Source organism: Calypte anna, chromosome 3 (assembly GCF_003957555.1).
Source record: "Calypte anna isolate BGI_N300 chromosome 3, bCalAnn1_v1.p, whole genome shotgun sequence".
Classification (NCBI taxonomy): Eukaryota; Metazoa; Chordata; class Aves; order Apodiformes; family Trochilidae; genus Calypte; species Calypte anna.
The window spans coordinates 6,584,260-6,603,758 of record NC_044246.1 but is presented as its reverse complement, the minus strand read 5'-3'; the positions used below and the strand labels follow the sequence as shown (position 1 = coordinate 6,603,758).

Here is a 19,499-nt window from a genome sequence, read left to right as displayed (position 1 = left end):
GGGAAAATTCAACTCAACTGATGACCTGGCACTTTTTAAAATCCTTTCTCACAGATGGCTTCACAAACGCCACTTCACTGGATAGAAAGAATACAACCACAACTATTTTGAGTCCTCTTGTAACTTCTTGGTAAAGGAGCTGCTATGTTTGCTCTTTCCTTCCTGCAGCAAACACCTCACATCTGCACATCTCCAAAGCAGAGTCTGCCTTCCCTGCTGAGCAGCAGGGCTGTATCCAGACTGCATTACAAGCTGCTCTGTCCTTTCAGAGTCACTCCAGCAGTGCTTTGGCTCTGCCAGCTGCTTTTCCTACCTGCTGCCATCCAGTTATCTGTTCCTGCTCTGCACTACTTCTCATTTTTCAGCAGAGTGCCAGGAAGTGGGTACATTCCATCCTAGTTCCTCAAAAGAAACTTCTTAAGCAGTCCTTGCTTCCCAGCCTACAACCTATATCTCTCAGGGCAGCAAATCATTGCCCAAAGTTTTATGAAAACTTCTAGTGGGAAATATTCCACTTAATTAATGGTGAGCTTTTTTAAAAAAGAGAAGTCTCTAGACTTGACACTAATAAACACATTTCAAAACCTTTAATGGATCCTTTTTTGTTCAGCTCTCCACAATTTAAACAACCATTCTTCCCTTTTCCCTTTTAGGCCTATCCAACATTTTCTGTAGCAGGGGACTTGTGTTTGTCAATTTTCTTCCCAGCCAATGCACCAAAGCCCAAAGTTATGCTGACCTGAGTCTAGGAGCAGGGCAGGCTGCATGGCTGGCTACATTTTTTTATGCATACAGTGCCCTAAGAGTTTTCCTAAGTAGTGCTGATTTTTTGAGTTTGCTACACAACATCTGCAGTGTGGTAGGGACAAAACAGGCTGGACTACATCAAGTCAAAGGGACACACACCCTATGGTCATTACAGATTGTGGCCATCAGGAGCTGCCTAGAGGAGAAGAGAACCAAGGCAAGCACACAGTACAACACATTCAGCTTCTGATCATCACCCATTTAGGAGTTCCTGAGACAGAGGTTACAACTGCACCATCTTCATTAATAAGCAGACTGAATTTGCCTGATTAATTTTTTAGGTGAATGTCATGACTTTTGGGCCTCCACAACATGACTGATGGCAGCATGTAGTACATTTTAATGAATCACTGTGAATATACTGCACGAAAAATCCTGTCCAGAACCAGAAGCTTCTCCCCCCTGTACATACTGCTTATATGGTGTACACCACTGTGACCATATTAATAACCTCCATGGCTCTCTGCAGGTTTCATCAAGAGCCCTTAACAGACTGGTAACAGATCAGAAATATCTACAAGAGGTTAAACCACCTGGTAAGCCTACCCAGATGTTTAATCACACAACCCCAGCAAGGGGTACAGGCAAGCCCTTCTCAAGTTTGACAGCTACTGCTTGCCATCAGTTTCTTCTAAGAGGGAGTCAGTCCCAGCCCTTGGCCAAAAAACACATGTACAAATACTACAGGGTCCACCTTTACAAATAATTTCTTCTCAGTGCTGCTGACCACAGCCATGCAACCATGACAGGCTGAGCCCAGGGGCAAAGAAAAGTACTTTTCTGTCAAAACAGGCAACTGGCCCAAGTCCTCATTCAATGGTGCTCTGCCCAGCTGTCAAAAACTGACCCACAACTTAAATTACAAGATATATTGAGATTAGTTATTAATAACTAACTGCTTTTCCTTTGTGGACAGAGAACTTGATATGCTGCAAAAATTACAATAGGCTGTTCTTTAAGGTACTATACATAAATGCCATGCACTTTCCTTGACCTTGTTTAAACAATTTTGCTGTCTGACAAATAATTTCCAACTATGTCTGGCCACAAGTTAACAGTGTTACCCTCCCTTAAACCACCATAAGGCATATTTTACATTTTTTTTCGACTTGTTAAAATTCTGAATTGGAACTGTGGGAGGCACTGAGTTTGAGACAGTGAAAAATACACAATCTCTTGCAGCTCATGAGCTGCAGCTCTCCGTTACTCAGTAGCAATTCAGGAAGCAGAATGGTTTAGTCTCTGTGTAACTTCCTTCCAAGCAAGTACCTGGGGCCATGCTGACTACCTTATCCTTTATGGCAGGCTTCCAAAGGACAGCCCCAAACCTATCTTGCATTCCTCTCCACAGATTAAAGGGAAGCATTTGCAGTGAGTTAAGTCAACTGGATACTGTCACCATTTTGTTGGGGATGCCCTGTAGTTGACCTCACAGCAAAACTTGGGGATCCTGGAGCACAAGACTGTATCTTTGCTGTTGAAGAACAGTTACCAGATTCACCACATCTTAGATAAAGCTTCAGAAATAAACCACAGTGGTTTGGATATCTTCATAGAAGCTACAGTGGATGGGAAGGGCCATTGATTATAGTGCAGGCACAGAAAATCCATCCAAAGAACTGGAAATCCCTAAATGGGAGGGCAGGTCATGTATGGGAACAGCAGAGACAAAATGGAACAAAACCAAAAGGTTAGTAGAGCCTTTTCAGTGTCCATGTGTTTATCTAACCTTCATTATCAGATTGGTTCTTAATTCAAGAAGAGTTCACCTAATGCAGGATTTATACCTCTCTATGGTTAGTAGCTGTGCTGCAAGTTTCTAGATAAACCTCTTTTTTTTTCATCACCTTATGAAAATTAACACATTTTTCATATGGAAAAGATTTAAAAAATACATATTCCTTTCTTGAACAGCAGTATCTGTTGCAAACATACGTGCTTTAAGATGCCATGAATCTTGTATATATGAAGTTTTTTACACAGCACAATTAGTTGATAGTTTAGTTCCAAGGTGACTGGTGAGGAAGAAAACAGCTGTTTCCCTATCTGTAATAAAAACAAATACAATAATGTGAAACACTGGCAATCTATATTTCTCCTAAAAATAGAATACATTATAACAGAAGATATAAGAATAAACACTCAGACCCGAGATCTTGTAAACAGATATAAAACTAAAAAAGTGTGTACATCTCAATTCATGCCATACAAAGATGAAAAAATATTTCAAGTATACTAATGAGTAATCCAGTGTGTGATGAAGTTTAAGGCTAACATTTTCAATCTTCAGTGCTAAATCTATACAAATTCACTTGTGAACTCTTAGAAGCAGCTTTTTTTCCATCAGACATGAATCCTTGCAGCTGAAATTAACTTTTCAAGAGCATCAAAGGTTCAGAACTCATTTCCACAAGACAACAGTGTTTCTGTTTTACAAGCTTTATCCACAAAACAGGAAAAGGGATAGATTCCAGTTGAACATCTTGATTCAGAAATGCTGCTTCATCATTTAATTTTTCCACTGTGATTCTTAGGTGAGGGCTCCAGCTCCTTGCTGGACTGGACTTCTACCAAAGCAGAGAATAAAATACCACAGGCTTTTTTGCAATATTTTACAGGAGAGAAGAGTTGTTGGTGTCTTTGCTGGCACTCACCACTCAGAACAACAACTTAACACAGAGCCATGATCCTAATCACACATACAAAATATGGGAATTATATTGGACAAGCTGCATTATGAGCTACTTGCACATACACAGGGGATGTCTCTCTAGAAGTTGAGAGCAGCAGCCAGCCAAGCCACAACCATAGTCCTCAAAGCTTATTCTAGAGCTCCTAACTAAAGAGAGAAGATTACTTGCAAAGTTATGAGTTTACAAAAATCTATCAGGGACACCTGGTTCCTAGAAGAGGAGCATGAAATATTTGAGCTGCAGACCCAACAAGATACAGCAGTACAATATCCTCTTTAAAATATGGCTTGAAAACTTACTGTTCTAAAGAGTAGCAGCTTTTTTTGAGGAATAGTTAAGAAAAAGAAGTTATTTAAAATTGCGACTTTCCACAAGCTTTTAAAAGAATTCAAACCTAAAATTTAGGTCAGTCTTTTCACCTTGAAAGTAAATCTTCAGCTTCTTGAAGTCACTAAAATAAAGTTAATTTATGTCACTTCAGGACTAGCACTTGACATTGAAAATGTTAGTCTGTCTTCTAGCTCCTCTGTAACCATATCACTCAGTATCTACAGTGTAACATTACTGGAGGTGCCTTTTCACTCTCTCACAGTCAGAAACTCAATATACAACATTAGACTTCCCACAGCTTTGCTACTAATTCTTAGTAAATGCTACTTGAGAAGAGCAAATAGTGCATCAGCCTGTACCCCATTCTAGTTTTGCCCCACATCTTGACATACTGTTCACCAGTGCTTTGGTATATACACCTATGTACATATTAGTATTGTCTGAGATGCTTTTAGCAAGGGTAGCAACTAGGAGAATTATTAAGAAGCAACGTTTTTGAGTGTGGCATTATAGCTGTAAGTACTTTATACATCATATAGTAGAACTGACTTTTAAGGAGTTTTTAAAAAACATTAGAACACAGGAGAATGGTAGGAAAAAGATCAGTTTCTAAAATATTTTAAATGTAAACAGTGTAAATCAGTGTATCAGAATTCTTTGAGAACCACCAGTCTAAACCACCATAAGTGCTTTAATAACCAACCACCTGGACTGCAGACAAATGTACTTGTGAATTTCCCATTGGAGTGGCTTTAATCAAAACATAAACTTGTGCTAGTTTCACACAAGAGTGCAACTACTTTGGTGTGGGACAGAAAGTAGGTCAATCAATGAGACTGTAAAGAAAACCACAGCCTGTGAAAAGGGAAGTTATACTCAATATTAAGGGTATACTGTGGGTGAGGTATTAGCCAACACCTCATCCTGCAAAGCAGGAGGCATATCAAGTCAACAGGTAAGTGCACTCAGTGTCTATATTGTCTTCAAACCTTTGAAAGTAACTCTAAGTATAAAGCATTTTAATTGGGCTTTTTTGGTCCCTAGTGGTTATGGGCTGAAAAGTCTCTCAATTGCATAATGCCTTCTATAGCAAATATATACTCTATAATTATAGAAATAAGCAAATCATTGGTTTGTTAACATCTCTTCCCATTTATCAAAGAGATTTAATAGCTTAATTTGCCTGAATGTGATTTTGAAACACTGAGTTAGTTGTAAAATAAAAATGCAAACTGCTACTTAGAACACTGAGGTGTCCCTGTGTGGAAAAAAAGTGTCATAAAGCTTAGATTTTCTTATAAAAAAATGGAAGAAAAAAATAACCTCTTATCTTCTACTAGGTAGAACATATAAAATTGTGGGAGGGCTGCCAGAAAGGTCAAGAGACTTGCCTTCTAACTGTGGCTTTCCCAATAGCAGCAGCACACAACTGACATGATTCACAAGTGCTGCAAGTAAAACCAGTGCTCTGACTTTTTCATTCCTCTTCTGCTTTAGGAAGTCTACAAACAGCAGCAAAGAAACCAAATGCATTTGTAGACTCAAGAACACAACCTGCATTATTCCATCCACTTTCAGAAGGTTATCTTTGCAACCCTGAGGTCACAGAATGTATATATGTGTGTACAGTACATAAAGCTTACACAGTATACAAACTGTCATTACAGGCTCTCTCTTGTGAGGGAAATCTCCCATGCACCACAGAGGCAGCAAGTCCCAGCATTTAACACATAGGTACTAACAACTTTCACCTAGAAGTCATTCTGGTAAGTTCTCCTCCCTCTCTTGGGCCATTCCTCCTCCACCCATTTCAGCAGCACTTTCACAACATCAATTCTCTTATAAAATTTACAGAGATCAATCAGCTGCTCCACAGTCCTGTCACTATTCCGTAACAAGAACTCCAAGGTGGGGCTCTGGGGCTTCTGTTCAAGGAAACACAATTCATCATAAGTCATCCCCCACTTGCTTGCTAAATTTCTCCAGTTTTTCACTGTTGGGTGGCAGGGATCCAGCTTTAGCCTCACTGTGTACAACAAGTCCTCATCATTGAGCATGTCACTGATGGTCGGTGCACGGAATAAGCACAAGGAGCAGGTGCTGTTTTCCTTGCAGGTTTTCTTGAGATCTGCAGTGAAAACCAGTACAAGGGGAGAAGTTAGGATCCATTGCTGTGGTTTTACAGAAAAGTTTCTGTGAACAGTCTCTGAAAACATCAGAACAGCAATATCTAATGAAGCACTTCATTATTTCATTATGAAGTACGGATGAAATTAACTTTCTAAGACTTTCTAAGACTTCTTTCTTCACTATGCTCAGTGGCTATAAGCTAAAGGACAGTAATTTTCAAAAGCAACATATTTACACTTACAGAAAAGGCGTGCAATTTAATGCCTTAATGTACACAAGCTGTGTTATTTCCCTTTTTCAGTTTTGGGAATTGTATCACTTCCTTGGATCTGCCATAACCCCTGCTAACATCACCAAAAGAATCATGTGTGCTTTATGTGCACCCTGTATGCATATGTTGTAAGATGAAGGAAAAGGTTTTTCACTTCTGAGCTGCTGCCTTCATAACAACATCAAGTATTTGCACAAGGAGAATCTCTGCTGACAGCTGCAAACACAACTAACACCTGGAGTATAACTTAATGAAAAGTAGGAAACGTTCCTTTGCTTTTTAAGGGCTCTTAAAATAAAAACTGTCCCTGTTCTAACAAACAAGCCTGTTTTAAAAGTACATTATGCAAAGGAATAAAGTGCATAGTCCTCCATGTGTGAGAAAAATAAAAATAACCAGTTGCTGCAAGTGGGTGGTGATATGTTCTAAAATCTGCATCAAGTATCAAAAATTGCCATTTAGAGGTCTCCCACACACGAGTCAATACCTCCCCACCACTCTGAACAGTGTGGTGCCATCAGACAATATTACCTATTAATAACCTGCAAAAGCATGTAGAAACCAGTTCTAGTCACACTTCTAGTTAAATAATAATACTAAGACCTTTAACATTGCAGTGGTGTAGAGCACTGTTTGAGCATTTTGGCTGTAGATGCGACCTTAACTCTCCCTGCTCCTCTTAAAGGCAGAATATGGTATCTCCAAAGAATAGTAATTAATGGATGCAGCTTAAAAGCACTTTCCAAAGCTTCTGCCCTCCAGCCTTATTATAGAGCTTCAAATAGGGAAGTAAATGGTCATACATGGTATGAAACTATTTTTAAAAGGCACACTGCAATAAGAAAACTGATATTAATCAGAAAATTGATTAAAAGCAAAGCCATAAAATAGTGACACACAATTTAGAGGTGCTGGATCAGTGCTAGTGTAAGAGACCTGAACTATCTCTCTGGCAAAGGACAAATCTGGTACTCAGTGCCACCTTTTCATATAGGAAATGGCATCTGTTAAGGTTTTGGATTTTTTTCTGTTTTTTCATTTGCAGTAATTATTGTTAGATTGTGTCAAAATTCCAGAAAGACCATAAAGTTTGTTTGTTTTTTTTTAATGCTAATAAAAGCAACTCAGCAGAGTATAGCTTCTGTGTGCATTTGGTTTTTGCTCTTAAAGGAAGAACAGGGTATTGTTATTTTTATAACATTGCTCATCAGCTTGCTTTTTTAGCAGGCCAAACACAACTTCTGAAGCCTTCAGCAAGTCAGGACGTGCAGCAACACTGCTTCAGAAACATAATTTCATACAAATACTTAGATTCCCTGTTAAGGGGAACACGTTCTGGTGACATCTTTGCTCGTGGGTATTCCACAGGCCTTGCAGCTGTTCCCTACAGAAATATCAGCATTAACTATTCTGTTCTTGTGCACCCTCAGCTCTTGTTGAAATAAGACAAAACTTGCTCCCTTCACTCAAACTAAGATTTAGTTATACAAACAAGGCAAAATGAAGATAACCCAAACAAAGTTCTGGCTGAGCTCAAAGGGCAGGAGATCACCTATCTGAATTTCATCTCCTTTGCTTTGCAAGGATGCCAGAATAAGTTTTAACCTCCAATAGAAACAGGGAAGAAGAGGTAAAAAAAACATACAGCACAGTTACAGGTAAACAAAACTAAACCAGCCTGCTTCTTGTGCCAATTATGTGCAGACCTATGAAAAGCATTATGAAGAATTCTGCTTTTCTAAGATGCCCTGTACCAAATACTGATGAGCTACCTGCCTAATTGCTTGATCCCAATGTTACATGATAGAACAAGCTTCCTTACAAACAGGAAATTCTCAGTTGCTCACTGTTAGATTAACAGGGCTGCACATCATCCACACACACACTACCCCCAGCTGATCTCACACATTTATGTGATAAGCCCTCCCAGTCTACTGCCAGCTTCTGCTCTCTCCAAGTAACTCTTTACAGATAATTTCCAAAGGTGGCTTTACTGGATGATTTTGGAAAGCCCAACATACACATTTTTTATGGTCTGCATTATTGATCACTACCCCCTGTAGAACAAAGAGAAAGCTGTAAATGACACCAGTATGAGCTCCACAGCTCCACAGCATTGACTAACCAGGCAGTTCTTGGTTATGATACATAGCAGTTTTTAATAAAAACTTAGAAAGAAAATCTGGGAATAAAATATGTAGAACAGTAAAGCTGAATTTTTACCTGAAAGTGATTCATCAGTATGGATTTCTGTGTCTTTGTCTTCTGGCTACAAAGCAGAAAACAAATATAAATCAAAACAATGTATTTGAACACCAAAATATCTACTTGGCTAATTTACAAGTGGCTTTACAAATCTTGAGTTATTTGTAAAATCAGACAGGGAATATAGCTGGTTTTGAGGAATTACTGGCAATCTGCAGTCTTCTCAGACAGCATTTGCATGCTTTGGCTCACAAAATTGCCCTGTTGGTTGTACCCACTGAAGAATGCAATCTTTATTAACAATATGCTATGGGTTTACATATTTTGAATAATTTGTTCCTAATCCTTCAACAGTTGGCCAACAATTCATATGGTTTCCTACATGCTTTGTAGTGAAAAAAAAAAAGATAATTTTGCCTATAACATGAAGCAGTAAGGGAATGTTTCATTGATCTAGGAAAAGTGGAGGATCTTTTTTCAAAAATTTCTTTACATACACAGGAAGCTTTTCTAGACAACAGATGGACTTCAATATTTTTGCTGGTTCACATCTGACCCTGCTCCTGTTTGAAGACAACATTCCCTCAGTGACTTCTTTGCCTATTTAAAGATAATGAAATTACTTAGCAGCTTGAAACTGCAGCACACATCATAACTTTTCAATTCTACTATTTAGAGAGAGACATCTATGACCTGGATAGACAGCATCTTGATCCTGGGTCTATGGGAAACTGCAGCTGCCTTTACTTAAACTATGCAGGTGTCAAGCCAGGTGAAATAGATTTCTTCTGTTGAGGATTTAAAGATAAAAGCAGAAGGGGATTTTCCCCTTAGATAACTGCAATAAAGTATTGTTGATATTTTTGTATGGTGTCATTCTTCCAGAACTATCACAGCAGGCTTCTTCACCTTCTGCAGGCTGAGCATGCAAACACAAGTCAGCTGGGTGACAATACAGTGTAATAAGATACTCTATTCCTACCTGCTACACCTTCCTTACTAAGAAATCCACTGAAAATACAGAGAGTTTCAGTTGATGTGATGAACATGTACAGTTCAATTATAAGGAAGGTAAACCATCTTCAAACTGCTCAGAGACTTCGTTAGGAATTCAAAAATTAGTATGCTTTTTTCAGCGTTTCTTAATTCCTTTAAAACTAGAAGATGACAGATACAACATCAATTCACCCCACAAAATATCTGCTCTCTGACCAAGAGGTATTTTGAGCCACTTGCAACAGAAAAATCCTTGACATTATCTTCTAGCAGTTTACTTTTCCACCAGCAGCACATAAGCTTTCTCTCAACAGATTTTTAAACATGAACTTGGCCTTCATGGCACCGTGTAAACACTCAAAGTTTAAGAAAAACTAAATCTGGAAATCCTGCCTGTAGTAATTGCCTCCATTCCCAAAAATTCCTTAAAAAGGTAGAACATTATTACTGAGCCCCTAGGAGAAAATCCTCAGAAGTGTTATTCATTGGAAAAATGAGCTCAGCTTGGCCTCTTCAGAGGTTGGAATCAGAGGAAACAAACAAGAAAAAATGAAAGGGGAAAAAAAAAAAACAGTTAAGTGGATTCTCTTCCTCTGGTTTGCAATAGCCAAGTTGCTGTCCTGAACTGCAGTAACATTTCCCAGTCTTTATGAATTCCTGGTGATACAATTATATTGTAAAATCTGAGACCTAAATGCCTTTAAGAGATGCCACAATGCTCATGTCTTCTGACAAAAAAGAATGAGTGGTTAGTGCTGCAAGAAGTATAAAGAAAAACAGGGATACCTACACATCTGTTTTCAAAACTGATTATCCACTGTTATCCACCTTTATCAAATCAGATGCACTCAGGTTCATTCAAGATAATTTTCTTGTAATATAATTCCAATAAAACAATGTAGTGTTATTGTCCATCAGATGAAGGGATTAAGCAAAAGCATTTTTTGCCCACAACAAAAATCTCATCAACATCTATGAGTCTAATGAAAACCATAAGCCCATGCACAATCTGGAGATAAACTGAATTTTTTCCAGTTCTGTAGACCCCTTACCACACTGAAATATCCTTACAGTGATTCTAAGATGGCAATAAATGCTCTCTTCATGATGATGGGAATGAGATGGTTACCTCCATCATCTGTGAAATGCATACCAAACCCATGTTTGTTTCTGACAAAATTCTGCTGGGGCTCTGGCATAAGGAACTCCTTTTTAACTCTTCATCTCACTGGAAAATGCTCATTCATTTCTCTTCTCCAAGTTTGCTGCTCAACCCAAAGAGAATCAATTTTAAATTCAGCAAATAACATTCATTTGAAAGATGGTAACCACTGAGCATGCAGGCCACCCTATGGCAATGTAAGATTTCATAAACAGACAAGAGTGTTTCCACATGGAAGAGCAGTGCCCAAAAGTCAAAGCAGAACAGTCAAATCCCTCCCTAAGGGCAAAATATAAGGAGTCCAAAACCCTAGGATTCCTTACTTCTTCACTTAATTCTCCACCCTGGCTCTGCTTTCAGCAGGAAAGAGGGAGTGTATGCATCACAGAAAATGTTTTTTCAGCTCTTCTTAAGAGCATCTACATGCTGATCAAAACCTATTTAAACTACAAAGTACACATTAATGATTAAATAACCTTTCTTTTGCTCTTCTCCACAAAAGCTCACTTCATTGAACTCCTGAAAAGAAAGGATATTTGTGATCTAGTTTACTGTGTAATTCCATGCTTTCCAGATATAGTCTGCAAACATATTTATCTGCTGACATATATTTAATCAACAGCAGTAATTTAGGTCAACAGTAATTTAGGTCACATCCAGGTGGCATTTTTCTTACCTGTTGGATTAAGCCAGACTCTGATGTAAGGGTCTTGATGTTCACAGATGCAATTTCCAATGTAACTTGATCTGTTAGGTATTCCTCATCTAAGAGAAAAACTAAGAAACACTGGTCTTCTACCCAAATACCAATTTTAGGCTATCAAACAGAAATTATTGATATCTAGCATACAAAATTTAACTCTATATCACGATCAATCACCCAGAAATGATGGATTAAAAGCCCAAAACATTAAATTAGCAGACACTGCAACAATCATGAAGAGCATGACTGTGTGAAGAAAAATAATCCTTGCAGAGATCAGATATTAGTATAGCAGATTATTTTTTAAAACAAACATCACACTTTTTGAAGCAAGAGCCATGTACATCTTCCAGAAAACAAAAGAGATTATTAGCTGGACCTATAAAATAGGCTGAAAACAATATAATCCTTTTGGCTTTGCTTTTCTCATCATGCAATGATAATTATTGAAATATGTACTACACATATTTATCTTTTTTTTTTCTATTTTTTTTTTCTCCTTTAGGAATTAAGCTCACCCATCCTACCTATCTCTACCACACAGGAATTTTCAGAAGCACTGAAATAAATGTGTTTCAAAGTGTGTTTATCACCTGCCCTAGGAGTCCACTGAAAAGCACATTTTCCAGTTCAGCATAACACCTATTTATCTTTTAAGCTTCACTTCAGTCCTAAAAATGGGATACAAAGGGATGCATAAACCCTATGAGAATCTTCAGCAGACACATTTCATTTCACTCTGCCTGATTAATATGGTTCTCATCAGCAAACTACTTGCAGAATTCCCCTAGATCAGGTGCTGACTAACCTTTAACAGGAGCTTAGAAGAGGTTACATCTACACATCTACATCTACACTATACATAACTCCTTATCTGCCAAGATGCTGATTTCAATCAAAGAATTCATCCATCCCAGAATCATTATTTTCTTCTTTTTCTGCTTTTATAAGAGCATTGCAACTTAAAGCCAAATAGTATTTCACCTGCAGCAGGGTAAATGTTTAATAAGGATCATTTTCATTATTTATCACTGTAGGTCCAGAGACAAAAAAAAAAAAAATTCAAAAACCATCAGGCTGAAAATTCAGAGTATGGTGTGGAAATCCACTTCAATGGTGTGGAAATATTATGTGTGAAATGTGTTTTGTATTTGAGAGGAGGTAGAATTATAATCAAAACATGATGTAAACATTAAGCCTTGTCCTGCAAGATGAAAAGTTACCTCAACTCACCCCTAATTCATAATGGATAGAGGGTGCTAAGAGCTTTAATGAGTTATGGCCCCAAACCAGCCCATTAATTAAATGACCTATAAAAACAACAACAAGTTCCCACACCAACCCCAGTCAATGTATTTTCATTGAACATTACATCTGAAGCAAACCTCGTTTTGTGTTACACAGAAATCTACCTGCACACCTGCAACACTTACTGGCTCAGAGGGTCATACCTCCAAGTCTGTATTTTTATAGAAATAGTTACAGAATTGGAATTATGTCCAGTCCTAAGCTGGAAAAAAAGAATCTGGGATTTTTTCCTAGTATGATTTATATGAGTTTCATAGAATCTCTTTGGTTGGAAAAGACCATTGGGATCATCAAGTCCAACTGTTAACCCAGCACTGCCACATCCACAGCAAACCATGTCCCCTAAGCAGCATACAAACATCTTTTAAATACCTCCAGGGATAATAACTTTACCACTACCCTGGGCAGCCTGTTCAGTGCCTGACAGCACTTCCAGTCAAGAAATTTTTCCTAATATGCAATCTAACCCTAAATTAATGAAAACCCACACTTAAGAAAAAAAAATAATAATTTAGTAATGGAAATGTGCAGAGTATTAAGAGGTATTTGCATCATTTCAGCTGCAAAGGGTAAACGTTAAGCTGTACAAGAACTCACATCTTTTTACACTTAGCAAGAGGAAGCAGAAAAATTAAAAATAAACCAAGTTCATTTCCTTTCTACAGAAAGTACTGAAATTTCCTCTCAGCTTCCACTCAGCTTCTCTTTTTAAAGTAAATGTGTTTAAACCATAGTATCTCAGATTTCAAACAACTTTGACAATCTAAAATTTAGGAATTTATCTAATGAATTTTGAGGAAGACTTTCTGGATTGTATTTCTGATAACCTGAAGGCACTGGTAATCTCTTCAAAGCATTCTCTTAACATTATCATGTCTCTACCATCTGTCCTCTGAACACTGTTTTTTGATGCCACCGCTGTATTTTCCTTCCAGACTGAGAACTAAGATAGTTTTAGACTGACTTTGAGATCAAAACTAGACTTTGGAAGGAAATTTCAAAAATTCTCTCTATATATACACACCAAACTGACCTTAAAAATACAGCAGACAACACTACATTTAAAATACAACCATCTAGGAAAAAGTATTTCAATCTGTTGGGTAACACCAATGGTTTTACTGCTCCTAACAATACAGATCTATGATACAATACTTACCTTTAGGTACCCCTGTGTCTTGGACAGGATATTTTTCAGTCTGTCACAAAAAGGCAAAACAAACACAGATGTTCATTAATTGAGTGCAATTGTTCTAGAGAAAGATTATATAAAAATGCATCATTATAGCTGCATAACTTAAACTGCTATTAGTTGATCTGTCTACAATCAGATATAGTAACACACAGGAACTGAGATGCTACTAACACTACTGATTAGTACATGCAACAGTAAAAGAGATTGCTGCTTTGCTGGAGTACCTTTAAAGGTACTAATTTTTAGTGAAAAACCAGAGATAGGGAAAGAAATTTTGCATTTAAGTAGCAATATAATCTAGAAAAGGTAATGCATACTATGAGATACAGAGATGAGATCAAAAGCTCTTTTAGCAGATACAAGCTTTTACTAAAATGTTACTGTGCTCGAAGAAAACAATTATTTTTCTCTTCTGTTCTAAAAGCTGATTAAAATGCAATATTTAATAAACTACAATTACTGAGTTCAAAGGGACTGCTGATCTCCATGCACATTATAACTTACTATACCTGAAATTTACCTTCTTCCTTATGACCCCTACCCTAATGTAAAAGTAGGTGTGGCTTTCATAGAAGCTTGTAACCAAGCAAACACATTAAAGACATCTTGATTTAAGGGAGTGGGGGGGAGGAGATAAACAAAACTGTAATTTGTCTCAGACACAGCAACTTTCCCTCACCTTTCAAAAAAAAAACAAAACTGCACTTAGGAAAACAGAGAATCTAATTTATTCAGTCCACAAAACCCATCACAATGTCTGCATCTTTCATTAAAACCTGGTAACACAGTTGCATGTACACACACTGCAATAACAGATCCCAGTGAAGGATCAGCATTTAAAGTACTAGTGAAGTGTTCAGAGTTTCCTGCTGACTCCTTAATGCAAAGCTTCCAACTGAAAAAAAAAACCAAACCAAAACCATAGCAAAGCAACAGCCTTAGCTGGGTAAACAACCCCCCAGAGTAAACAATCCATAGCAACATCAGAAAGAAAAACCCTTAAACGACTTGAGAGAATTTCATATTACTTTTACCTGATACACTCCTTGTCTCAGCATAAACCTGTCATCTTTAATTTCCTAAGACAAAACTTGGCATAATGGGCGTTTCTCTGCTTTCCACAAGCACCAGAGTGCGCTGTTTGCTCTCTCCTTAGGCTCACCCATACCTGCTGTACACCAGAGGTACAGGAAGGAATAATAACTTAATTATAATTATAAGCCTTAGGGAGGTTATTCATCCCATCAGCTCATAAAGACAAAAAAAATATCAGAACCTATATTTCTTGGGGTTTTTTAGTCTGTTTGTTTGTTTTTAATAAAAAAAATAGTACTGTCATAGCCTCTAGAGGCTTTCCCATTGACAGCTCAGCTGATAGCAGCCAATTCAACTTAAGTACCTACTGGTATTTTTATTCACACTTTAATTGCACTGCGTTAGTAAATTAAAACTTGCTTATGCAATTGTGAAGGTAAGTAAACCCCTAGATAAACACAGTTGGAATAAACATTCTTAAGTGTTTTCCCTCATTTCTGCACTATGTAACTGCAAAGAACCATCATGATTTTAAGTGTGTCAGAAACACGTACCACTGTTAAAGAGAGAGTACTTGGATCTGTATCCTCCACTGGCTCTTTTGCTGCATGATCTGCTGGAAATAAGAAAGCTTTATCAACTACATCATATTCCAAAATATTTCTGTCTGGCAATTCACATTTCACCTCTTTGTCTGACCAAGATAAAGCACAACTATGCAGCCATTACATGTACTATGCTATATTACATTTCAACAAGAAAAAAAGGACAAACTAGAAATAGTCAGAGATACTAGCACACAGGTGAGAAACTACATGCAACGAGGAAACCCAACTCTAAGCTAGCAAAGACAGACTTAAATGAAAGTTTTCAATTTAATTTACTAAAAATCACAAAAACAATACAGATTAAAATCTGCTAAAAGGTAATTTTTATTCTCCAAGTGAAAGCACTCTATTTTTTTCCTCAAAGCAATAATTAAAAGAGTAAACATACCTACTACAAAAAAATTAATACTATTAATACAACAGATTATGGCACAAAACCTAATGATAAAAAATTCTGGAGGTAAACAGGAATTATGGCCAGTGGCATTCTGGCTTGTATCAAAAATGGTATGGCCAGCAGGATCAGGGAAGTGATGGTGCCCCAGTACTCAGCACTGGTGAGGCTGCACCTCAAGTACTGTGTTCAGTTTTGGGCTCCTCATTGCAAGGAGGACATTAAGGTACTGGAGTGTGTTCCAAGAAGGACAACAAAGCCACTGAAGGGTCTGAAGAACAAATCTTATGATGAGTGGATAAGGGAACTGGGGTTGTTTTGTCTGAAGGAGATTAAGAGACCTTATCTCTCTCTAGAACTACCTGAAAGGAGAATGTAGTGAGGTGGGTGTTGGTCTCTTCTCCCAAGTAACAAGCAACAACAGGGCAAGAGGTTCAAGTTGGACTGGGGGAAGTTTAGATTGGATATAAGAAGAAACTTCTTCACTGAAAGGGTTATTAGACACTGCAATAAGCTTCCCAGGGAGGTGACTGAATCACCATCCCTTGGAGATGTTTAAAAGACATACATATGTGCTGCTTAGGAACATAGTTTAGCACTGGATTCATCAGAGTTAGGTTAATGGTTGGTCTCAATTATCTTAAAGTTCTTTTCCAACCAGAATGATTCTGTTATTCTATCTGTACATAATATAAACTTAAATTATATAAACGTCAAAAGGATATGAAAATAAATATTCAAAGTACCTCCAGATGAATCATTTAATGTCAACCCCTCTGCATCAAGGGCTAAACTGATACAATACTGGGTAACTGACCAAAAGTGCAGAGGATATGAAACAAATCTCATATGGAAGTCAGAATTCACAAAATTACTCATGAAATTTAACATCACCCTGCCATTTCCTAGAGGAATCTCTTCTGCTGATAAGTATCAAAAGCTTTCAAAAAACTGAAAAGTATATTAAATTATGCAGTAGGATTTTCACTTCATTCTTCTCATTCTCTTTATAAAAGCCCTTACCATTTACTACAAGTACATATTAAATCTTTTCAGCCACAACCAGTAAGAGGAGATTGGAATCAGTATTTGGTGACTCTTCTCAGGCATCACTGTTTTTCCACTATCAGCAAAGACACCATTTGTTGGTGGTGGGTTTTTAGATGCATTAAAAAACAAAAAAGCAAAAAACATGAAAAGACCAACCACCAAAAAAACCCTGTTGTAACATTAAGAGGAGCCTTCAGGTAGATGAATGCAGACCCCATAAAAGGTCTATGCCCTGCTGAACCTTGCTGTCTACTGTAGCTATGGTAAGGGCTTTATCCCTATCTTCTGCTACATCTCCAAGATATGGCCAATATACATTGTAACACTGGTAATTTATTTTCCACAATGCAGGGGGAAGCTCTAAAAAAATAGAAGCAGCTCCCAGAATATAGGCATTTGAAGAAATGACTTGACAGACCTCAGCATGACTCTGAAAGAACGAATGGAGTACAGGTTGGTACCTTTAATTGACTTCTGCTTTCTAAGTCTCACACAGAAACAAAGTCACTGTAATTCTGCATCTTTCCTACTTAGTATCCATCTCAAAAAATAGTTTAAAACTGTATTTCTTTCCCTGTAGTTCAATTTCTTCCCTTTTGTTTTCTAGTTTGTCAGCAATTTCCATGGTTTTTAGGCTGTAGAGCACTATCAAGTTCCAACATTTTCTCTGGGTGGCATATATGCATATAAATATTTGTACCCAGAATATAGGCTCCACAACCCAGCTGTGGATGATTCACCATGGTTGTACTGACCACTGATAGCAGGCAGGTAATTTGAAATCCACACACTTCATGTTAAGTTGTGAATAAGGCAATTAAAATGCCACGTCCCCCCTCTCTTTCCCACAGCATTCTGTAGCTCATGTCATACCACTGGACCCAGAGGCACAGAACAGTAAGGAGGAAGGTTTTCTGTTTATCTCCAATGTAAAACATCCACATTTTTTGGATTTTGAAAGGCCAACAGGAAATATAGGTATCATCTGACTGACTACTCATTGCACCTGATTTCACAGTCACTTTGACAGCCAGGCTGATAACAGCATCCTCTGGGATCCCTCAAATAAAAAGTCACTATCACCCTACTCCCCACTGACAGCACAGAGCCACTGGCCTATATTTACCTCCTTATGCTTCTGCCAGGAACCACACATGAGTTGACTCAGTTGGACAGAAATCAGCACGTGCAAATTGACTCAGACAGACATGAGATGAGTTCAACAGTTGCTCCCAAGGTTCCTTTCTGCTGCCCAGCACCTGCACACTGACTGCTTAAAGGCTGCCTTGGCTTTTCTGCCTCAGCCTGTCCAGTATAACCAGTCTGCAACAGGAGCAGCAGACCTGTACCCATCACCACTGTTTCTCTCTGTTCAGTACTGCTACTCTAACAGAGCTGCAATGCTCTGCACTTAACAGTGTGAAAAGTTTCTTATTATACTTACACACAAATGTATACATGTGTACACATATACGCATTCAAACTTTTAATCCTACATCTGCTCTTCATCCTTGCAGTGTCTGAAGGTGAACTTTGGAGACCTCAGCATTTCGACTTTCAAGAAAGAGGAGGCTTACAGAGCACCATGTAGCCAAAATTGGGGTTTTTCCCCCGTCTTTTTTCCCTCTTTTTTCAAAGCATAACTTTGACACCATCAGTAGTGAGTGGATCATGTAAGCTCTACTGGTGTTATGTAGTTCAACCAAGACCTATTTCATGCCAAAGTAACACATATGAATTAACAGTACAACTCAGTTCAATCAAAGTGACCACTCTGGTACTAATGATCACAGAGACAAACCCTTGGATTAAACTCAAATCAACAACAATGCTTTGACCAGAGGCACATGAATTCCAGATTTAAGTAAGAGGAGGAAACACAGCAAAGCACTTTAGAATGTTCTGTTCTCTAAAAAGTCGAAGTCCAGCAGCCACCAGGCATTTACTGTTTACTGTTGAGTACTCAAAACTTTGTAGTTTTGAAGTCTCTAAGCAGACAGGTAGAGAAAAATTGTGACTGCTGGCACACCTGTGATGAGGTACTGAAAAGTCATTTTCATCATTAGCCGTGTAAATTAAAGAGAGTGGGCTTCCTAAACACACAGAGCTTGGGATTTAAAGAAAATCCTTTTAACGTGCTGTTAGAAAGCACAGGGTAGCTTACACGCTAAACACTGGAGTAGGCTTGACAAGACAAGTTGCACTAAATCACTAAAGCAGAGCACATGATAAATTATTACCATCCTTAATTAGCCTGTGCGGAGGGGGAAGGGAGCAACCCACAAACCCTTTTAACCTCAGCCTGGGGGGCTACGCTTCTCCCCTGTCCCACACAAGCCTCGGGTCACTCCCACCCAGAGTGGGAAGCGGAGCAGCAGGACCCCCCCCAGGGCCGGACCCAGCGCAGCGCCTGCCCCGAACCCGCGGGGAGAACCGGGCGCAGCCGCCCCCGCGGGGCACTCATCCACCCACCCACCCACCCATCCAGCCCACCCTCCCTCCCGGCTCCCCGCGGCGGCCGCGGCTCCTCACCTGCGGGCAGCGGGTCCTGCGGAGCGGCCATGGGGTCCCGGGGCCAGGAACGATCGGCGCCCGCCGACGTGCCCGGAACC

At 38.6% G+C, this 19,499-nt stretch overlaps 1 protein-coding gene across 5 annotated transcripts; it reads right to left on the bottom strand.

The window, feature by feature from the left end:
• Window positions 1–3,337: 3,337 nt before the first annotated feature.
• On the bottom strand, window positions 3,338–19,499 carry EDARADD (EDAR associated death domain). 5 transcript variants are annotated; one of them, XM_030448650.1, is made up of 8 exons: window positions 19,420–19,493; window positions 15,390–15,451; window positions 13,765–13,804; window positions 11,271–11,371; window positions 11,071–11,113; window positions 8,934–9,036; window positions 8,455–8,500; window positions 5,767–5,958 (listed from the first exon to the last, which is right to left on the bottom strand). In XM_030448650.1, exons 1-8 carry the CDS (start codon window positions 19,448–19,450, stop codon window positions 5,854–5,856), a joined length of 531 nt encoding a protein of 176 aa, XP_030304510.1. In that variant the 5' UTR covers window positions 19,451–19,493; the 3' UTR covers window positions 5,767–5,853. The 5 variants fall into 5 exon arrangements, with proteins under 5 accessions (XP_030304508.1, XP_030304506.1, XP_030304507.1 ...); XM_030448648.1 differs by lacking the exons at window positions 8,934–9,036; window positions 11,071–11,113 and having other exon boundaries at window positions 3,338–5,958; window positions 11,271–11,359; window positions 19,420–19,499; XM_030448646.1 differs by lacking the exons at window positions 8,934–9,036; window positions 11,071–11,113 and having other exon boundaries at window positions 3,338–5,958.